The 22,526-nt window shown below is 53.9% G+C and overlaps 1 protein-coding gene across 1 annotated transcript in view; it reads left to right on the top strand.

Moving 5' to 3' along the window:
* Window positions 1–17,650, top strand: part of Tnfrsf8 (TNF receptor superfamily member 8) — a 47,360-nt gene extending 29,710 nt beyond the window's left edge. Inside the window, exons 9-15 of the mRNA XM_019208040.2 lie at window positions 1,563–1,653; window positions 1,946–2,037; window positions 2,868–2,969; window positions 3,081–3,134; window positions 9,202–9,227; window positions 10,963–11,170; window positions 13,560–17,650. Coding sequence (XP_019063585.1) covers window positions 1,563–1,653; window positions 1,946–2,037; window positions 2,868–2,969; window positions 3,081–3,134; window positions 9,202–9,227; window positions 10,963–11,170; window positions 13,560–13,798 — 812 coding nt within the window. The 3' untranslated portion in view covers window positions 13,799–17,650. The remainder of the gene's footprint in view (window positions 1–1,562; window positions 1,654–1,945; window positions 2,038–2,867; window positions 2,970–3,080; window positions 3,135–9,201; window positions 9,228–10,962; window positions 11,171–13,559) is intronic.
* The last annotated feature ends 4,876 nt before the right edge of the window (window positions 17,651–22,526 follow it).

Genomic DNA, 22,526 nt, shown 5'->3' with positions numbered 1-22,526 from the left:
AAAAAAAGGAGGGAGCCATAGGACTGGAAAAAAACAAAACAAAACAGTGACTGCCACAGGAGAGCAAGGTAGGAAGTCCTGGAACACAGCTGTGCCTTGGGTCAGTTGAGCCAGATCAAGGCAGGGAGATGGAGGCCCCAGGGATGTGTGTCCAAGAGTACTAGGGGCATTAGCAGTCTGTTTCAGGACTAGTACATTTGAATAACCTGAGGGTATGTTGAAGGCTATTATTCTTTTCTTTGGGAAAAACAAAGGCAATGCAAAACTCCGGGGAAAACAAAAAGTTAAAAAGAAAAAAAATTTTCTTTTGGTTTTGTTTTAAGAATTGAACCCAGGGAGCACTGAGCCACCTTCCCAGCCCTTTATTAAAATCTTGAGAAAAGATCTCACTAACCTGTCCTGGTCAGCCTTGAACTTGTGATCTTCCTGGCTCAGCTACCTGGGATTATGGCGTAACCCTAACCTGGAGGGAACGAGACAGGTTCCACCCAAATTAAAGGTGAAAATTCACCTGATGTACGAAAAGAGAACACATTTCACCTTGATGTGAGACTGTTTTCAAGGGCTTAAGGATCAAACGTTGGATCCGAAAAGAAGTATTTCTATGTGGTAAATAATAGCTTTTTGGTTTTGGTTTTTGTGATACAGACTAAGAGTAGGAAGTTCCTTTTCTCTCTCTCTCTCTCTTCCACTGGACCCTCTTCCTCGGGGCTAGACAGGGCCTTCTGCTCACCTCCCAACCCACAGGAGGAGACAAGGGGAAGCCTACTAACCCTGGGAGGCAGGGAGGTCACAGCTGGGTGTGACACCTCCAGAGAGGGGATGAGAGGTGCCCAGGCAGTGCTGCGCCCACTTCTGCACTGAGGAGAGACAGGAGCTCTGGTATCAAGCTCCAGAGCTTGTATTCTTGGGCCCCTCCAGTTACACCTGCTGCCCTGGGGAAGGTGGGTGCCCTCTCAGTGTATTAACCAGGGTGTGATTGGGAAAAGAGCTCCCCCATCTGCACAAAGTAGGTATTTCAGGGACACATCAAATGTTAATTTGAAGCCAGGGTGGTGGTGCACACCTGTAATCCCAGCATCTGGGAGGCTGAAGCAGGAGGATCACTGCAAATTCAAGGCCAGCCTGAACTATATAGCAAGATGCACTCAGAACAAAACAGAAATCTTGAGGTTACATTTAAACACTCGATTTTAGGTTTCTCTTAAGTAAAATCACAAAGCCATCTGGGCTTTGGTGTCACAGGCCTATCACCCAGCACTTGAAGGCTGAGGCAGGAGGATTGCAAGATCAAGCTGAGCCTGGGTAATTTAGTGAGATGTGCCTCAAAGAAATAAAAAAGGGCTGAGGATGTCACTGGGTGTAAAGGCCCTGAAAAAAAAAGGCCTGGAGCCACAGGGTCACCTTTCCGGTGACTGCAACATCTGAGACAGCCCTGGTCCCGCAGATGGCTGTCACAGCAGGGGTAGGACTCTGGTGGCAGACTTCCCCCGGGGGCTGCATCCTCGCTAGGGGAAGCCAGGCTCCCTGGCCTGATTCTCAGATGTCGCCACTTCCTGCAGGTGTGGCTGGCGAGGACACCACCTACGCGCTGCCTCTCCTGGGGACCTGTCCTGACTGCCGCATCCCAGAAAGCAGCGAGGCTCCTGCCAGGTGATCCAGCTCCTCATCTCTGGCTCTGCCCAGGGTCCCTGGGGGTGGGGGCCGCAGGCCTGGGGCTCTTTCACACTAAGTCCGCAGGCCATGTTGGGGAATGTGAGTCCGGCACACTCGTGGAAAAGGCAGAAGGCCTAGGAACCCGGCCCCTGCCTGGCACTGCCCGGCAGACCTTGGGCCGAGGTTGGGGGCCCAGGCTTTGCTGACGCCCTCTCTGGGAGAGAGCTCTTTGGGAGCCCCCTCTCTCTGTGGCCGTAGTCACCCCTGCCTTATGCTTCTCTCCCTGCAGCACAGGCCCCACGCTGAGCCCCCTGGCGGACTCCGTCTCCACCAGCGCCCCTGTCTCCCTCTCCTCCACAGGGAAGCCCATTCTGGATCCAGGTAACTGTGGCTCAGCGCCCGGGTCTGGGGAGTCAAGGTCGACCCCAGAGTCCCGGCTTCTCCAGAAGAAGGTGGCTTTGTCACTTGATTATTCTTTAGTTTTTCTGAGCAGAGTTTTTTTTTTTTTTTTTTTCATGGCTTCAGTGCTGTGGCCCATGACTGCTACTCAGAAAAATACTTTTGGCAGGGTACTGGGGATTGAACCCAGGCCCTTTGCACTGATTTCTACCTGCTTGATTCCTTGGTGCCTCAGTTTTTTTGAGTGTGAGGCATAGACCGTGGAAGCTGTAAGCTCGGAGGGTGTAGCAGCCCAGTTACCCCACATTGGCAGTTGCTGTGAACTCAGGAAAGGCTGGCAGTTGTGGTTGACAACACTAGGTGGCGGTAGTTCCCAGGCCATGCTATTGGTTCCACACCCTCAAACTTTGTTCTTTTTTTTGTTTTTTTTGTTTTTTTTGTTTTGGTACTCAGGATCGAACTTGGGACCTTGCTGCTTGTGAGGCAGGCAGTGGAACCACTGAGCTAAATCCCTGGCCCAAACTTTGTTCTTTTGAATTTCAATTCCCTCTTCAGTTCTCCACGCCCCAGTTTCTCACCCTCAAAAGTTAAAATGGGTTTGTCTCTCGCAACGGGAAGTAGTTGACCAGTTTCTAGGAGCCAGGTGACGGTGGGGAAATGGGCAGGTGAGGGCTGGGTCAGGTACTGTTGTGCACGCCCGGCCCCAGGAGGAAGAGGAGGCAGCCTGTGGCCAGGGCTGTCCTGGGTGGTTGCGGTGGGGGCTCCGGGCCTGGCGCTATGGGGCAGAGAGAGTGCCCGGCTCTGTGTTGCAGGACCTGTGCTCTTCTGGGTGGCCGTGGTGCTGTCCGTGGCGCTGGCCTCCGGCTCCTTCCTCCTGTGCTTCCAGAGGGCCTGCAGGGTGCGGATTTGCCAAAGTGAGTGACTGTGTCCTTGCCTCCCCTGGGGGGCGCGCTCTGTGCCTTGGGGTCAGAGTCCCGCGCGCCCCACCCTCTGGGCAGCACCCAGCCCGCCTGGTGTCGTTGCAGAGCTGCACCTGTGCTACCCGACCCACACCTTCCGACCCGAGCTGGAGCGAGCAGGTAAGTGTGGGGGCCACCTGCTGGCTGTGGCAGGGGCGCATGTGGGACCAGGGCAGGGGCTCCCCTCCTCTCTTCACCTCTCCTTTGCCCTTCCTGCCTCCTTTGTTCCCTGTCCTCCCTTCCCGGATTCGCTTCTGCTGTCGGGCAGAGGAGCTGAGGGGTGTGGGAGAGCAGGGTGGGCTCACAGCCCTGGACTGGCTTTGCCACTGAGAGCCTCTTCCCAGCCTTGGCGAGTCGCTCCGGCCTCTGGGTCTTGGTTTCCCCCAGTGGGGCCTTGGACAGCCCAGGGAGGGCAGGTGGGGCTGAGCCCCGTGGGGCCGTGGTGCTGAGGCGGGGAGCACAGCCTGGAGCAGCTCTCAGGACGCGGGCTGTCGTTGTGCGGGACCACGGGACTGCTCCCTGTCCTCGTGGCTGAGCCCTTCCCAGCCTCCGGGTGCCCAGGCAGGCAGGGGCCTCGAGCTTGCACCTGCCCGGGGGTCTCTGCTGCCCGTGCCACCCCTTCCAGGCAGGGTAAGGGCTGCCTTGGTGCCCACTGTGTGCCGGGCCAGCAGGCGGACAGCCCGAGCCTCGCCCTCCGGGGTGCAGGAAGCTGCCCAGGGCCCAAAGACCCCTCCCAGGTTGCTCCTCACCTGGAGGAGATGGCTCAGAGTGGACAGCAGCCAGGCCACCCCGGCTCGGGCGCTGGTCCCCAGGAAGGCTGGCCCAGCTGCTGCCCAGCCGTCCCCATGTCCCTCTGCAGCCCCAGCTCCTTGCCTCTGACCGAGCGCTCCCCCTGACCCCCGAGAGCCTGGCAGGGGCCGACTGTTGACTTGGGCTCGAGACCCCAGTCCACTGAGGGGTGTTTTGAGGTTGATGAGTATCACAAGCGAGCACCGCGTTCCCTGTGCGAGGAGGGGCTGTGTTTTGATGGTTTCAAGCCTGTTTCCATGAGCTGTCAGGCCCCGTGTCTCATTGAAACTGACATTTGCTTTCTTGACATTTTTCTAGTATTAGAGTTTCCATTGCCGTCAGTTTATTTTTTTCTTTCGACTTTCGTGAGAGCAGTTTTGTTACCAAAAAACAAAAAGACAAAAAAAGCACCTTCCCTTAAGAGCTCAGAGCTCCAAGGTGTGGAGCCGGAGACTTGGGGACAGACGTTCTGTCTCAGGCCATTTCCGGCCCTTGATGTCTGGGGGTCCCTGGGGGTCCACAGACCCGAGATGGGAGGAGCAAGCATGAGGGTCCCAGAGTGTCCCAGGCTTTTGGACTGGGGGCTCGAAGGGGCTAAAGATGACGAGATGGGCACCTCCAGGGCCTCTGTGAGGAGACGCTTGCCCCCCACGATGTGTGTCAGAGATGTTCAGCGCCGTCTCCCGAACTGCTGGGACTTTACCGCAGGTGTCCTCGGTGGCCACCATTTGCAAAGCTCACAAGCGATCTTGCAGTACTTGAGGCATTTACACGTCTGCCTGCGTTTCACGGCCAAGCAGCCTGAGACCCAGGAAGACAGAGATGCCCGTTGAAGACCACCGCTTAGCAAACAGGAATTTGCCATCACTGTTGTTGAGATGTTTGAAAAAAGGTTCCTCGCCCCCAGCAGTGTTGACAGTGAGGCACGTGGAGGACACAGTGCCCTGTGGGTTGGTTAGCAGCTCACCGCTGGTGCCCCTGTCCCCGGCTGTGATGATGGAAAATGTCCCAGGGGCCCTGGGGAGAGCTAGCTCTGGTTGAGAAGCACCGGTCTGAAGTTCTTTCAGGTTAATGTGCACTTGAGTCGTTGCCCTGCCTGTTATTCCAGGAAGATTGAGGTTGAGAAATTCGGAAGTGATTTCAGACTCACAGAGAGTTGCAAGCATCATGCAAAGAGCTGACTTTTCCCTGAACCATTTCATGAGGAGCTTTCAGATTGGGTGCCTCATGACGCCTGAATACCTCAGTGTGTACCTCACACAGACAAGGGCGGATTTTTACCCGACTGTTTTTCAAGCGTCAGAGTCAAGGAACTTGTGGTGATTCATTGCCACCAACCAGTTCCCAGTCCTGACCAGGGTTCTTCATCCGTCCCCATAATGTCCTTCACAGCAGGAGAGCCCAGTCTAGGAGTGAAGGCCGCCCCTGCTCGCCTGGTCTCGGGAGTCTCCTCCCATCCTACCTTCCCTTTATTGGCCTTGATGCTTGGGAGCGGGCTGGCGACTTGGCAGGTGCCTCGACTGTGGTGTGTCTGGCAGGTTGAGTGTCTTTGGCCAGAAGATCCCAGAAATGATGCTGGGTCCCGGGGCATCCTGCCAGGCCTCCCCATATTCCTTTCCTGGCACCAGGGCCAGGCTCCTGCACTGGGAGCCTCCCTTCTTCAGTGACCAGTGACGGCTTTAAATGCCATCACCTGCTGTTTATGAGCCTTCATTTCCTGCATCTGCACAGCTACATCCGGGTGGACTCCAGGTCTCCTGTGTGTCCTATGTGTGTCCAGGACTCCTGTGTGTTGCTATCCAGGAGAATCTGTTACCATCACTGGCACAGATGATTTGGTCACTGGTCACAGGGTTCCCGTGTCCTTGTGGTGTCACCCATCCTTGGTTCCTTGGCATTTCTTCATTCTGAGAGGAGCCCGGCCTGTCTGGGCCTCTTCTGCGGGAGTCACGGCCAGAGGGGATGGCGCTGGAAGGGGACAATGTCAAGGATGGAAGGGGGCAAGATCTTTGCATCTTGTGTGACCAGAACTCATGTGGTCACCTTTGGAGGAGCCCCTGGGACATCAGGGCTACCAATACCTGGGCTCAGGTCTTGGGTGGCAGATGGGTTTCCAGGAAGATCTTGGTTATTTCAGAAGGCAAGAGAACTAATAGATGAAGACAAACAGACTGAAGCAATGCTTTTAGGGGAAAAGTGCTTGTGAAATCTGCCCTCTGCCCTCAATGAGATTTGCTTTGGTCTTTATCAGAGCCCTGGAAGACCGTGACAGGTCCACAGGCAGAGACCGGACCCTCTGCATTCTGCCTTTTTTCCTTCATGCTGTTTTATGCTCGGTTCCAAGCATTGGTACCTGATGCTGGCTTTCTGTTCGGTGTGACAAGTGCCTCCATGGTGGCCTCCTGGTTCCCTACCCCACCCCATGCTAGTAACACCCTGAGTATCTTTCCTTGGTAATGTTTTAATGGGAAAAAATAATTCTAAAGAGACTTCAATTTCCTGAGTGTTGAAGAAGGTAGTACAGAGAGTTCTCCCGGTTTCTTCTTTTCTTACCATCTACATCAGCGTGGCACGTTTGTCACAGTACATGGGCCAACATGGACAGGTTCTTTTCTCAAAGGCCCATGCATTTTCCCTGGGTGCAGGATCACCCCTCCCATTTGGTCATGATGTCTCCGTAGGCTCTTGGCCTACCTGTGACAGTTTCTGGGACTCCCCTCAGCCTCGGGGCCTTGACGGTTTTGCAGAGAGCTGGCTGGGTATTTTTGCAGGACATCCCACTATGGAGAGTTATCTGATCTGTCAACGGCATGTGAGGGGCCACTCAGACACAGGCTTTGTGTGAGAAAAATCTTTTTTCCTGTCCAGGTGTGAGCAAGGACTGAAATCGGGGCAGATTTCAGCAGTTGGCTGGGAAAGAAAACCTAGTTGATATAGGGTTTGGGAGGGGGCTGTGATCATAAGGAATGTTTATGATCGAGAGTCCAAGGATGTTCAGCTCAGGTGTGCAGACAACCACAGGATTTCTTGGCACCGAGAGATTGTATATTCTCTTTCTCTTTTATTTTTTGGGGTACCGAGGATTGAACTTGGGTCCTTGTGCTTGCGAGGCAGGCAGCGGAACCACTGAGCTAAACCCCTGGCCATCTCCTAAATTTTCTTTATGGCCCTCTGTCCTTTTACTGAGAGCAGCCTGTTGTGTGTAGAAAGCAGGACATTTCCTGTGGAGGTCTCCTTGAGGTCAGGCATGACATAATCCTCTCCTCCTAGTTACAGTGGGCTCTGGTGCTGAGGGAGACAGACCAGAGCACAGTGCCATTCTGTCACCTCCTGTCTATGTGGCTTAGCTCGTAACAGCTTCATACTTCGTTTTATTTTTGCAGAACTTGGTGCCTCCTGCATGCTAAGCATGTGCCCATCCCCAGCCCAACTTAGAATTAATTTACCCAATTTATGAGTAAGTAATAATTAGAATATTCAATGGAATTCTGGATTCTTTTTTCAGTCTGGGGAGGGAACCCAGGGCTTTTGCACATGCAAGGCAAGTGCCCAGCCACTTGGCTGCCCTCAGCCCCGCCTGTGCTTTTGAGATCTGGTTGCGTCCTCCAGAGCTGGCGTGACTGGTCTCATTTCCCAGAGGAGAAGACTGACCTCAGAGATAATGCTGGCTGGGTCTCACATCCCAGGAGGCCTCTCCAGGTCTTCTGAGTCTCCTCATTGTTTGGCTTGTTTACAGTGTTTTGGGTTCTGATAAATAGCACTGCGGTGCACAGCCTTTTGGTCCTCTCAGGTGACTTCCTGAGGGTGTGGTCCCCAAAGAGGGTCTGTGGGTCAACAGGGGCCCCTAGTCACACTGCCAGTGTGCTCTTTACCGTAAGATGGAACCGTTTCCAGGTTGTGAGCGCGCCCTGCACGGTTCACCCACTTCCTCTCTGAGGTGCTCTGCATTTGTCATTTTTATTTGTTTTGCCTGGTTCCTTTGTCACACACTTCTTTACCACCCCGGCGTTGGAGGGCTTGGCACATGCAGTTAGCTGTCCACAGAACTCGAGGTTACTCTTCAAGGATAAAGATCTGGCTTCGCTGATGTGATTTTTAAAAATGTGGTAATTTGGGTAGTGGTCAGTGGTGGCCTCCAGGGAACAAGCCACAGCTACCAGAACATGTGGTAGGCACAAGTGTAACATTGCGACCCGGTTGTGTCTCATCTTTTGAGTATCATCTGGTCTTTTTCCCCCACCAGACTCTGCTGCTGGTGACCTTGGATGAGATATCACGAAGGGCGTGTCTGCATTTCTTTGATCCCATCACAGGAGGCTGAGGCAGGAGGGTGACGAGTTCAGGCCCAGCCTCAGAAATTTAGTGACTCGGCAAAACCCTGTCTCAATAAACTAGAAAATTTACAGAGGATCCATAGCCCCGTGTTTGATCCTCAATACCACACACACAAAAAAAGAGCGCTTCCCAAACCCAGAGAGGGCCCCACAGCGTGTTCACTCTGTGTCGCCCTGGTCTTTTGTCTTTTTGGTTGGTTGGTTGATCTTTGATTGTCAGCTAGGACTCAGGGCTCCCGGTTCCTGGAGCTGCTGGAGGCAAAAGCTTCAGGGGTGGCTCGGTGCCCCGCTGGCCGCACAGCTCTCAGCACACTCCTGTCTGGTACGTGGCCTCCCGGAGGTGTGGGGGCTGCATGTCCCAGAGGATGGGCCTGGCCGGGGCTGCCTTGCCTGGGAGGAGTCGATGCCGGGGGCCACCCCCGCCTCCCGCACACGGCCAGTGAGGCACTGTTAAGTGTCACCCTAGGCTCCGTCATGGCCCTTGTGTGACCCTGGGGCGCCCTGGTGCGGAGGGCAGGGGCTTGAGACAGGCAGGTAAAGGTCGTGCCACAGAGGCTGGCATGGAAGGAAGCGAGGTGACCTGGAAGGAAGAGGCTCTTGTCCTCTCAGTCATCTGCTTGAGGATCTCCAGTGGGTTTTGTGCGGCCTCCAACCCCGAGAGGCTCCCTGGGGTGGGTGGCAGCAGCCGCGGATCCACTCTGGCCCTCAGAGGCCACCTGGGCTGCAGTCAGGGCACGCGCCTCTCCTGAACCAGTTGCCACGCTCATGCTGGGGGGCTGGGGAGGGGTCCCAGTGGCCTTTGGCGTAGTCCCTCACTCGAAGAGTGTCGAGTAACAGAGGGAGTGAGGGGGGTTCCTGGTTATCCAACCACAGCCTGAGCAGTGAGCGCTGAGAGGTGACCGCTGACCCTTCACCTGGCCCACTGAGCTCCGGGTTGAGGACCCCCAGGCCAGAGCTCCGTGCCACCACCTGTGACAGTGGGGTGCCGCTCAAGGATGGGTGGGCAGGGCCAGGACGAGGCTGCCAGACTCCTGGATGAGATGCTATTCTTTTGCTTCTTACAGATTCCAGATCCAGGAGGAGCCTGACAGTAAGTACCATTCCTCACCTGCGCCCTGCTTTGTGCCCCGAATCCCATTCCTCTCCTACCAGATCTGCAGTTTCTCAGGCTGCTGGGGCAGGGGAGGCACTGGGGACCCCCCACCCGGTGCCCAGGGATCAACCCTGTGGAGAGTGGCAGGCACAGGGCCGAGCCTGGGCCGCAGCGGACCTTGGCCAGGGACCCAGCCCCACCCCGGGCAGCTCCTGGCCCGGACACAGGGGATTTTCCAGAAGGACTTGCTGACGGTAATTAGGTTTTGGCCGCTTTGGGCACCAGGTCTGGTCAGGGAGGACGAGGTGCAGTATATTTTCCCCTTTCCTTCTTCCCTCCATGAGTCTCATCCCCGAAGGTGGTGACAAATCGGCAGCAACAACTTTTTAAAGATTGGCTCCCGCACTTGCACTGGACCCAGTGCTGGGTACCAGTGTGCTTTGCAGAAGCTGTTCTTGGGGTTTGTTTTGTTTTTTCATTTATTGTGTTTTTTTGTTACTTTCTTTTAATCCCAGCATTCCTGTGCTAAGTTCCTGTTCTTCAAACACAAATACAGAACCACAGTTCAGTTTCAAGTGATGCAATTGCTCACATTCAAATAGGCCAGGATGCCAGGCGTGGTGGAGCATGCCTGTAATCCCAGCACTCGGGAGGCTGAGGCAGGAGGATCGCTGTGAGTTCGAGACCAACCTGGACTACACAGTGAGCTCCAGGTCAGTCTCAACTACACAGTGAGACCCTGTCTCAAAAAAACAAAAACCAAAACCAAACAAACAAAAAAATCAAACCAAAACAAAACAAAACAAATAGGCCAGGATCTGACAAGTTGTTTCCATCCTGAGGAACTTCGTGAAAAAAGATATTTGATGATTTGTAAGATAGTGAAATATGCTGTTGCTGCAAGGGCCAACCCACATTCTACTCACTTATTTAAATGGGCAGTATTTTGGCCTTCAAATTACTATAAAAGAATATTCAAGATTATTGAGGTGGATATGTTTTCTCACTTTCTCAAACTCTTTTTAATTAAACAAAAATTTTTGGAGACAATGTCTTGCTATGTAGCCCAGTCTGGCCTTGAACTTATAGGGATCCTCCTGCCTCAGCCTCCCAAGTGCTGGGATTACAGGCCTGCATCGCCATGCCTGGCTCTGACTCCTTTTGAAGGCTGAGAGTGAATGTTATTTATCCCCATATGAGACCACCTTTCCTTTGTATTTATCTGTTAAGAGTAAAAACACAAACCAATACTCTCCTTAACACAGCACTGTTTTTGGAACACATTAGGGTCCACTAAGGTAAAAGGCTTCTGTTGCAGGAGGTCAGGGCTGGGGGCCTGGGCCTGGAAAGCTCCAGAAGGCAGGGGCAGCATTCAGGTTCCAGCCAGGCACTTACTCTGTGACCCTGGGTGAATTACTCCACTTCTCTGTGTCTGTTTCCTCAGCTAGAAGAGGGGCAGATGCAGCTGACATTTAGGGGTTGGGAGGATGAACAGGTCTGTGCCTCAGAAGCAGACAGGTATGCCGGGAGCTGACTGCAGCTTCATTTGTGCAGAGTGAAGGCAACCGGTGTCCCCAGAGAGACCGCCGGTGGGCGCTTGTGCTGTCAAGGCTGAGAAGCCCCAGAGTGGCCTGGGGCAGCTCTAAAGCAGAGGGGAGGTCCCCAGGTTGGAGGTGGGGAGTCGGAGCGGCGGGGTGGGGGGTCCTGTCTCAACACCGCTCTCCCTCTGCAGTGGCCCAGGAGTGACGGGTCGGGGACAGAGCTGGGCACAGGAGTGCTGAGTGTGGCGAGCCCTCCGGTCGTGGAGACCTGCGCCAACGTGGGGGCCGCCTGCCCCGAGAGCCTGCTGCTGCTGGATGCCAGCCCTCCTGAGGGTGCCTCACCTCCTAGGGATCCCCCTGAGCCCCGGGTGTCCGCAGAGCACACCAACAACCGCATCGGTGAGTCAGCCTGCTTGTGGGGTCCAGGGGCAGCCAGGGGGGTGTGGACCGTGGCTGGGAACCAGGGCCCAGGGGGCAGATGTGGGTGCCCCAGCCCACAAGGTGGGCTTGGCCCTGTCCAGGTATGGGCTCTGCCCAGGTGGAGTGGCAGGAGTGTGTGCTTCTGGGGCCACTGAGACTCGTGACAGTCTGAGCCCTTGGTGCCATCCACGGTACCGTGTCTGTTTTATTATTCTTATTCTTTTTTGGGGGGTTGTACTGGGGATCGAACTCGGTAACTTGGGCTTGTAAGGCAGGTGGCAGCACCACTGAGCTACATCCCCGGCCCATGTCTGCTATTATAAAAGAGTAGGCGAAGTCCCTCCCCCAGTCACCAACATGGAGCACCTGAGGGGCAGGAGGAAGACATACTGGGGACTTGAGGATGTGGTTCAGGGTTCCTAACCTGGCCACAGCCAGCCGTCCTGTCCATGTGCCCTTCTGACCCCCTCGTCTGCTTTTCCCATTTGTGGACCCTTCTTCCCTCTCAGCGCCTCTGCACGAGCCACTTCTGCACCCAGAACAGCCAGGAAGCTTCCCTGCCTCTCCACACCCCAGATTCCGGGTGCCCCTCTGCTCTGTGCAGAGAGCCCGGCTTTCCCCGCCCAGTGTCCCCAGCTCCCGGCAGTGTGACTGTCACACCCTCGCTCACCGTCCTGCTCCGGCATCCGGCCCTTGACCGGTGTGGAGAGGCATTTGTGACGGTCCTGGTCCCCCACATTCCGGCTGCAGGCGCCAGAACTGCAGGGCGTCTCCCGTCTTGAACAGAGTTTTGCAATTGTAGTTTTCAGTAAGTTGTATTAGAAAAGAATGTATTTTGGGAAATTCTGCCAAGGGCTTCTTCAGATTTCCTGAGAAGTCCTAACTGCAGAGCCTGGAAGTATGGGGTGAGGGAGTGGGGCGGCCTTGCCCAGCCTCCTGCCAGCCTCTTGGGGGCACAGGGAGCCCTGGGAAGGCCTTGGGGGCTCCCTTAGACACTGAGATGCAGGTGACCCCTTCTCCTCCTGATACCCCATCCACTTCCTAAGCAGGATGAAGCATGGGTCGGATTTTACCCTTGTGTACTGGGCACCAGGGGGGAGCCTCCCCTTTCTCTCCCATCACAACAGCTGCCTGGTGCTCTGGGAAGCCCTAGCAGCCCTGGAAGACCCCACAGCTATGGGCGGGCACCCCAGGATCGAGCAGAGCCAGAGCCCCGCCTGGCTTCCTCTAAGACCAACCCAATCCCCACACCCTGCTGTGTTGCTGCTGTCTCTTCCCAGTCACCTTTGACCCTGAACTCTTGCCTTGGCCCTGAACTCTCTGATCGGGACTCAGGCCTGGATAGAGGTTGTGGTCTGAGGCCTGGGTCTCTGGTTTCTGTTTGTCCCTGAGCTGGTCTCTTCCCTTTGCCTGGCCCCCGGTTCTGGCTATTTCTACTATTTCTCTTTCCTGTGGGAACCAGAAACCCTAATAGCAGAGCTGACATTGTGCAATGAGGTTGAGGATATCAGGGCCCCTGGGAATCTTTTTGAGGTTCCTGAATCTGAAGGGTGTAACCAGGTTACCCAAAGAGGTAGGTGTCCCTGAGGCCCCTTTCCCGCACACCCCTACTTTCAAGTTCCCTCTTGAGTTTCCGCCTGCAGTCTCCAGGGTCTGGGGCAGGACAGCTGAGAGCTGGAGCCGGGCGTGAGTGTGCAGCCATCAGCGCCGGGCCTGGCAGGCAGATCTGGCAGCCCTGGCCCCAGCCCCGGGTTCCCCTCCCTCCGGCTTCTCGAGCGCTGCCTGCCTCCCCTGAGCCTCCAAATCCTCATGACGGAGCCCCCATGCCTGCCCTCTGTGCCCACTCTGCGCTCGCAGGACACCCTGAAACAATGGCTGTGACCCACTGAGGGGGAGGTGTTGCCTACACTGAGGGGCTCCCGGGAGGCGGGGCTTTCCATCCCAGGCAAACAGGGACAGCTGGTCACCCAGGGTCTGCTTCAAGCATGTGGCTGGAAGCAGGAAGGGCAGCCAGGCAGGGTGGGGGCTTCCTTTGGGATTTCACTCGGTGACCTTAGGGAGGTCCCCATCTGTGCAATGGGGATGGCGTCGGTAGCATCTCCAAGTTGGTGTGTGACCGTGACAAGAGCCGGACAGACGCTCAGCTGTGCTGCCTGCCTTAGTCCCATTGCCACCCTGTGCCGCCGGCTTTCTCTGTGTCTCTCCAAACTGTCCCCGAAGTGCCTCGGAGGTCACCTTAAGGAGCAGGTGCCTGGCTCTGCATCAGTCACACAGCAGGAGTTGTGCGAGGGACGTGGCCCCTCCGCCGTCCCCTTGCTCTTGTCTCGGGGCTCTGGTCTCCCGCCTCACCCAACCCTTTGCCTTCCAGAGAAAATCTACATCATGAAGGCCGACACGGTGATCGTGGGGAGCGTGAAGTCGGAGGTGCCCGAGGGCCGGGGCGCTGTGGGGCTGGCAGGGCCTGGGCTGGAGGCAGAGCTGGAAGTGGACCAAGCCCCCCGCTACCCCGAGCAGGAGACAGAGCCGCCCCCGGGCAGCTGCGGGGGTGTTGTCATGCTCTCCGTGGAGGAGGAAGGGAAGGAGGAGCCCTGGCCCTGCGGGAAGTGAGACTGGACTGGACCAGGGCGGCGGGTGGCGGGGGTCCTAGGAAGCCAGAGAGGCCCTGGCGATGCTCCGCTGGTGGGTAGAGGCCACCAGGCTTGGACTGAGGTCCTGGCATCCCACAGTGGACCAGCGATGGGCACTCTGCCTCCTGTGGCCACCGAGAGTGCTGGCCCCAGACCTGGCCCCAGACACTCAGCGCCAGAGGGGACACGCGGCTGGTCCCGTGCACCCCCGTGCCCTCCGCTCTCCCTGGGCCTCGGCAGTGATGCCCATCGGCCGTGCTGGCCCGCTCCCAGCCCCCATCAGCCTGGCTCCCATGGGCTGCAAGCCAGCACTGTGGCTTTCTCCTGAGTCAGAAGGGAAGTCGAGCGATGGGGCGGTGGTGGTGCTGGCACCCTCTGGGCTGCACCTGTCACACTGCTCTCTGCGCTGGGGAAAGAGGCCCAGCCTGGCCCCCAGACTGCTTGGGCCCGGTGAGACCTGCGCCTGTTCCGTACCCGCCAGATGAGCCCAGGAACCGTGCACTCATCTCCAGATGTCCCTGCAGTCCACACAGCAAGAGGATTTTGAGACACAGCTGCGCATAGGCCTGCAGCAGCTCTAGTGCCAGGCGCAAGCTGGAGATCCAGCCCCGGCTGGAGACCCCGTCCACTCAGCTGCTGTGGAGAACGGCCTGCCCTGCTCTGCCCAGGGACTTCTCCCGGTGAGGAGACCAAACAGCGGCCCTTCCTGGACTTCTCTGCCGCCCCATCCAAGCAGTCTTGGGAATGCAGAGGCATCTGTCCTAGATCCTCCGTGCTTGTGAAGCCGTCTGCCCCAGCCCTGTACCCGCAGGTGTGGGCACTGGAAAGCCCCTGGTCACACGGATGCCTGGCCTCCCTCTGCACCACAGGGAAAGAGAGTGCTTGGTGGTTGCACCTGGATTCCGGGCGCTCTGCGGTACACATGAAGGAACGGAATTGCTCCGACACCCAGCCCTCAGCCTGCTCTCCGGGCCTCTTCAGTAAACAAGTGGTGATGACACATCTATGGGTCAGTCGCGAGGGGACCCCTGGACTTACCAGTGGGCCGGGAGGCTGTGTTTACTCAACAGCCATCTCTGTGGAGGAAGTTGAGGCTGCCTTGGGAGTCAGAAAAGTAATTTCTGAAACCACTCAGATGTTTGGGGGAAAGTTGGAGCGGCTGGGCCATGTCACACCAGGGCCTGGACGTGGGCCAGGAGGACTTTGAGTGTCTGTCATTGTCCCAGGATGGGATGGAGCTCAGCACGCTGCAGTGCTGCAGCCAGGAGGAACACGTGGGCACCACAGGGCGTGCTAGACTTGGCCAAATAAGGCAGGCCCTCACCCAGTGTCCCCTGCACAACTTTTAACAGTCTAAAAATCCATAAGATCCTTTACAAAGGGTGCATCTCGTGGCCCAGCGGCGATCACGGAGAGAGCATTTGAGAGGCTCGGGGCGGGAACATCAGAGGAGTCTCTCCCCGCGGCTGGGGTTCCTTCTGCACCCCAACACCCATGGCCAGGGGCAGGAGCTGCTCCCCGCAGGGGCTCCCCCTCTCCTCTCACAAAGCTCTTCCTTATCCGGTGAGGCTGCTTCTCGCTCTGTGTAACCCCATTTCCTGGCCCGCAGCCTACCCTTGGAGGACACTCAGAATGTCATAGGCTCATCCTGGGCCGCCTCTGGGTGCCTGCAAGAAAGGATCAGAACCTCTCTGGAGCCTCCTTCTCCTTCCCAGGCTGGCTGAGCGGCTTGAAAAAGGAGGCTACCGATGGTGGGCGGGGCCCAAGCCCAGGACAGCAGGGCGAACTGTGAGTCTTGGGCTCTGGGGCTGAGCTGGAGGGACCCCAATCTCCCCTGGGCACAGCTCAGGCGGCTCCCTTGACTTTGGCTCTCAGGTGGGGCAAAGACCAAGGGCCATGGGCAGACCTTGCCCCCCATCCCAGGACCTCCCTCACCCCACAGCCTGGCACCTTCAGCCCAGGGGACAGGGGACAACTATATATTTGGGTCCATCTTGACCTCTGATCACTTTGATGTCCCCCAGGAGATGCACAAGGCCCCTGATCTGCTAGGTAGCAATTCCTAGGCTGCAACCCCCTGCCCCATCTTCCCAGCTGATATAAGCAGGAGTAAGTGTCCTACAGAAGTTATCATTTTCAAGGAAAAACCACTGTTGGGCTGGGGATTTAGCTCAGTGGCTAAAGTTAGCCACACCTGCCTCGCAAGTGTAAGGTCCTGAGTTTGATTCCTGGTACTAGAAAATACCCCTCATTGTTTTCCAAGTCAGTGAACTGTTCCTCACTTCCTAGAAGCTCTGAGGCCTGTTACCAGTCCCCAACATAGAACAAGAAGAAGACCAATCTTCTCCCCACCAGGATGCCCCAGGACCTAGGACTGGGTCCTGGCCAGTTGTCCCCTGGTCACCGGGCACTCCCGTGTAGAAGGGTTGGAGTTCTGCCTTCTTGCCTGCAGAGGGGTTGGCTCCCTGGGCGAGAGCCAGGTTGGAATCCCAGCTGTGCTAGGGTTTGTTCCTCTCTGACCTCTCTGAGGCTCGGAAGTTTGGCTCATTCTCTGTTGCTCTGACACCACCTGAGCTGGGGGAGTTTCTGAGGAGCTCTGGGAGGCTATGTCGAAGTGGGAAGACAGAGGTGTGTTAGGTGTGAGTGAGGGGCGGGACACCAGGGCCTCCCGTTTCTACAGCCCACTCTTGTGCTAGGTGGTCCCATCCCTACTCAGTGGGACACAACAGCCCCAAGAGTGTTCGGTGCCGTGAGTGACCCGAACTCCTCTTCAGGGCCCCACCACAACACAGTGGCAGTCAAGTTAAAAAGGAGTTGTGGAGGGGACAAACCATAGCTTTCACTTTCCTTGGCTGTGAAATGGGAGTATCAGTTCCTGCCTGATGGAGTCATGAATCCTCCAAGATGTCACCTGACCTGTGATGTGCACTCCCTGACCCACAGCTCTGTCTCATTCCATCCCAGGAGCCAGCGCTTCCTACACCCAAATTCAGCCCAGCCCTGCTTACAAGGGTCACCTGCAGGTGACACTGGAGTCGGGGAAGGTGTCCCCAAGGACTCTGGTCTCCATCCAAGTGATGTACCAAGCTAACAAGGTCTGAAAGGCAGGAAGTGGCTCGTGCAAGGGCCCTGGGGTGAGAAGGCTGCTGGCCATGCCATTTGGGAAGAGCACTGGATGGGGCAGCTTGGTGAGTGAGGTGGGGAGTGATGGGAGGTTCTCAGGGGCAGATTGTCGTGGAGCCTGGCAGGGTGAGCCGTTGTGAGGTGTCAGATCTTATCATAGAGCACCACTAGATGTTTACTTCTGTTTTCCCCACTATTAGAACAATGAACATCCTGGTATTATCCCAGCCCTGAGTGAGAATGGCAAAGCCCCAGATACTGGCAGTTATATTAACCTATTTCAGGAGGAAGCTGGGGCCACTGCAGCAGTTGTTGGCAGCCAGGAAGCACTTGGATGTGTTTTCCAGAAAGGGCAGGGAGCGAAGATAATGTTCCCAGTTACCGTCCCGGCTGTGGGGCTTGCTTGTTGCTGCCTGGGGAGGGTAGGAGTCATTCCTATAGTTTCCTCTTTCTTTAGCGGTCTTTTAGGGAAAGCGAAAACCAAGGGAAAAATCCCTGTGGAGGCTGAAGCCTTTGTTTGTGTTCTGGCCCCGTGACTGCTTCCCAAGGTCTGAGTTTGTTATCACAGCCAGCAGAGTCTGTCTCTGTCTTCCTAATTCCAAAACCAGAGAAGGATCCAACCAAGCAGGAGAATTACAGGCCTCTCTTCCTAATGAACACAGATGCAAAAAATCCTCAATAAGATACTGGCAAACAGAAGGCAGCAGATCATCAAGATTATACGCCATTGGGCTGGGAATGTAGCTTACTGGTCTGCCTGGCAAGCAGAAAGTCCCGAGTTTGATATCTGGTACCAAACAAAACAAGACAAAAGATTATATGCCATGACCAAGTTGGATTCATCCCAGGGATGCGAGGATGATTCAACAAATGTAAATCGATAAATATAATACACTATATTAACAGAGCCAAGGACAAAAACCATATGATCATCTCAAGAGATGCAGAAAAAAGTTCAACAAAATCTAACACCCATTTATGATGAAAAACACAAGAGAAAATTGGAATAGATGGCCTTTATCTCAATGTGATAAAAGCCATCTATGACAAACCAACAGCCAACATCATATTAAGTATAATTTTTTTCTTTCTTTTTTGGTACCAGGGTTTGGACTCAGGACCTTGTGCTTGTGAGGCAGGCAGCATAACCACTGAGCTAAATTCCCGGCAGCCAACATCATATTTTTTTTTCTCATTGAGTTTATTGGTACATTTTAGGTATACAGTACAGTTACATTCATCATTGGGATCTTGTAACTTTACATGACAGGTCTTGGTTCTCATTTTTTTTCCCTTTACCCCTGAGCCAACATCATATTAAATGGACAAAAACTGAAAACTTTCACTCTAAAATCAGGAAGGAGACAAGGACATCCACTGTCACTACTCTTGTTCAACATAGTACGGGCAATGTTAGCCAGAGCAATTAAACAAGAGAAAGAAAAGGAATAAGGATAGGAAAGGAAGAAGTTCAATTATCATTATTTGTGGATGACATGATACATAGAAGACCCCAAAACTCCACCAAAAGACTTTTATATTTGATAACCAAATTCAGTGGCATAGCTGGATACAAAGCCAACACTCAAAAGTCAATAGTTTTCCTGTACACAAATAACGAATGGAAGAGAGAGAAATTAGAGAAACAATCCCTTTCACAATAGCATCCAAAAAAATGAAATACTTAGAAATCAATCTAATGAAGGAAATAAAAGGCCTCTACATTGAAAACTACAGTACTCTGAAAAAGGACATTGAAGATGATGTCAGAAAAAGGAGCCAGCTGTGGTGAAGCACACCTGCGATTCCTGCACTCCGAGGGCTGAGGCAGGAAGATCATCATGAGTTCGAGACCAGCCTGGGCTACATAGTGAGTTCAAGGCCAGCCTGAACTAATAGTGAGAACTTGTCTCAAAAAAAAAAAAAGATATTTCTTCTTGGGTAGGAAGAACCAATATAGTGAACATAGCCACGCTTCCAAAATTGTTATACAGAATCAATGCAATCCCAATCAAAACCCCAACAGAATATCTCACAGAATTAGAAAGAAAAATCCTAAAATTCATTTAGAACCAGAAGAGACCTGGAATAGCAAAGGCAGTTCTGGGCAACAAAGGCAAGGCAGGGGCTATCACAATCCCTGACCTGAAATTTTACTGATAATGATTTCTGAGCAAAAGAAAAAGACTTTTCCTGCAGCTAAAGAGCTACCCCCAGCTCATATCTTCTCCCACACATGACACACGTCTTCCTTCATTGTCCTTTGTTCTCAGGAAGTGTCTGTCTCCAGTGTACTTTTCTGTCAAATCATGTAAACTACATGGAACCTCCTCGACCAATGAACTGATGACAAGTGCCTTGCTTCTGTATCCCCACCTGTCTTCCCTTGACCCATGTAAACCCTGTTCACTGCCACCTCCGGGCTGACTGCTTTGTGGAGAAATCCCTGATCAGCCTGTGTGCATAATAAAGCTGTACATTTGCCCCCAACCTTGGGTGCGTTCTGGATTCTTCTTGGCCTGATCTTGCTATTCCACTAAGAGCTGCCACACTGTGGACTGTAACTCTGCCATTTCGTTTGGTGCATTGGCCGGGAAAATCAACCATGCTGATTGTTTAGAATTATTGGTTGAAGCCCTTGATGAGGGAGTGGGGACCTCCCTGGCCCCTCGACGGGATAGTGCATCCTCAGAGATTTTTCTGAGTTCCCTCGGGGGACGGGATGAACTGCTCACAGCCTGTGGTTTTTCTGGACCCAGAAGGAGTGAGGATGATCATCTGGTTTAGATCAATCTGATCACTGGATAAAATAAGAACCCCCAGGGGCACCGTAGTTAATCTGTTTAATCCTGCTTCTGCTGGGACAGAAGGAGAGCTTGGCCACCCCTCCATGAGAACAAAGATTTCTCCATTGTTTTTGGTTGAGTTTCAGTTTCGGCCTGCTAGCCTGAGGAGAGAGAATCTCTGGAAAGCGGGTTGGGATGTTTAACCTCTGAACGCCTGGAGAGTGTGAATGTGAATGAATGCAACTGGATACCATCCTCAGTACCTAGCCCATGTGGCTCCATGTAGAAGAGAGAGGGAAGAGAGATGTGATCTCTCTTGGGCCTAAGGAGTCTGACTGAGTTTGTTTTGCGATTCCACGGAGACATCTAAGAAAGGCCAAGTGGGGCCTCTGGCAACAAGGTAAATATCCGCTCAAGCCTGGACAGTTCTTAAAGTGGTTGAGAGGCCCGCAGCCAGATAAACACTTGCTTGTTCCCTCTCTCAGGGGAAGGGCACCCATTCTTTGTCTGTTTGTGACACTGAAAAAGGGAACACCACACACACCTAGGAAGCTAGCCAGAATAGGTGTGAGTAGGGCCAAGCCCACGATGTTAGGCTGTGTGCTAAAAAATTTTAGAGAGGGCTATTCTGGTAATTATGGAGTAAAAATGAAACCCCAGAAGCTGTGCACCTTCTGCGAGATTGACTGACTAAAATAGCCCAGAATGGCCACCAGAGGGGACTCTGAATACAGGCATTGTCCATCAAGTCTGGAATACAGGCATTGTCCACAAAGTTACTGAGACCAACAGAGAAGGCCACCCTGATCAGTTCCCTTGCATAGACTCCTAGCTTAATCTTTGTTTAAACCTGCTGCTATGACTCCATCTTTGCACTGTGAAAAGACCAGGAGCCATTTTAATCATGCAGAGGAGCCGTGCCAGCCCTAAAAACTATGGTGAGAGGAGCCGCTCGGCAGCTGTCCAAGAATAGCCCTAACCAAAGAGACTTTGTCCAGTCTTCCCAGAGGATCCTTCTCAGGAAGAACCAGACCTGCCTCCATCTTATGTGCCACGACCTCAAGCCACAGTACCAACACCTCCATCTCCTCTGGTGCTGCCCTGAGTCCTATGCCAGCATTTCCTGATTCTACTCCCAGTTGCTGCCATCACAGCCAGTGGCTGCACCAGCCCATCTTCTGGTGATGTCACCCAACTTCACCTCTGTGCCACCCTCCTGTTTCCAGGGCCTGCCCCCACATCAGGAATGGTGCCTGTTCCGGTTCTGGTTTCTGCCTTGGCACTTCTGTCACCGGAGCCCGCCTCTGTGCCATTAATAGTGCCTGTCCCTGTTCTTGTCCCCAGCTTTCTACTTCTGACACCACTTGCTCCTCTGGTCTCATGGTGACTGATTTCTAACATTGCACCTGGAAACATGGCTAATCCCTATTCAAATGACACCACCTGGTACTGTTTCTCCACTGGCTCCAGTGTGACCAAACCTGGCCTCCGTCACATCACCCATGACATGGTACTGTTTTTCTACCTCCTCCACTCCATTTAGCTTCTGATATTCAGTTAGGATCCTGGCTGCCTCCACCAGAGCCGTGCAGGGCTTCCCCTCAGACATCTCCAATTGGCCATACTGGCTCACCTTCCAATGCTGTTGTGTGACTATCCAGGAATTCTCCCGGTGCCTGGCCAGCACCCCTGAGATATCACCAGCCTTTCAGCACCAACAACTCTCTGAACTGGAAAAGCCACAATCCCTCTTACACTGAGAAGCCACAGGGAATGACAGAACTGGTATCCTCCATCTTTTGAACTCACCAGTCTACTTGGGATGACTGTCAACAACTCCTTATTGACCCCCTTCAGCACAGAGAAATGATGTCAGATATTGGATGGAGCCCAAGCCTGGATAGAGGTCCAAGTCCCTCTTGTTGCCAGCCCAGACCGCTGGGTTTCTGAAGTTCTGCCAAGAACCCGACCAGACTAAAACCATAACACACAGAGAGGACTAGAAGCCTTAAACTGGTACTGGAATGCCTTCTTATTGGGTCTTTAAAAGGGTGGAAAAAGGCCTATAAACATGCCAAAGGTAACAGCCATCATCCAAAAGTCAGAGGAAAGCCCAGCTTTCTATGAGAATTCTATGAGAGATTGTATGAAGCCTACCTAGTCTATACACCCTACCACCCTGAAGCCCCAAAACATCAACAAATGGTTAGCGTAGCCTTCATTGCCCAGTCAGCTGATATTCAAAAAAGACCCAAAAGATGGAGGACTTTTTAGGCATGAATGCAACTCAGTTAATTCAGATTGCCCAAAAGGTTTTTGTAAACAGAGAAAGAGAAGAAAAGAGAGAGCACTGATGTGAGGCTGACTGCTGAGATCCTCAGAAGGCTGGCTTTCTCGCAGCAGTTTTAGAAAAGGCACCTCCTCCTGAGGCACAAAATGTCGAAAAGCTCTACCAGCAATCGAAAGGATCCCAGGGACCGTACTATTTAAAAAGATAACACTGGAAGACCATTCTCTTTACACACCAATGTGCCTACTCTGAACAACATGGTCACCAGAAGCACAAGTGACCATTTCTACAAAAAAAAAAAGATATAAGCCAGTCCAGCCCAGCCCAACCTAAGCCTCTCTTGGCCTTGTCCAGTCTGGATGACTAGGACAGACCAGGCTCTATCCTATCAGGCTCCCAAGAGCCCATGGTTATGGCAGAAATAGGGGGCAAGCCTGTGATTTTTATAGTGCACAGTGGAGCTGAACGTTCAATTGTAACTCAGCTTGTGGCCCATTGGGACCTCGATG

The sequence above is a fragment of the Fukomys damarensis genome, unplaced genomic scaffold (assembly GCF_012274545.1).
Source record: "Fukomys damarensis isolate Sample0158 unplaced genomic scaffold, DMR_v1.0_HiC HiC_scaffold_23, whole genome shotgun sequence".
NCBI classification, from domain to species: Eukaryota; Metazoa; Chordata; class Mammalia; order Rodentia; family Bathyergidae; genus Fukomys; species Fukomys damarensis.
This window is presented reverse-complemented; position numbering and strand designations above follow the sequence as displayed.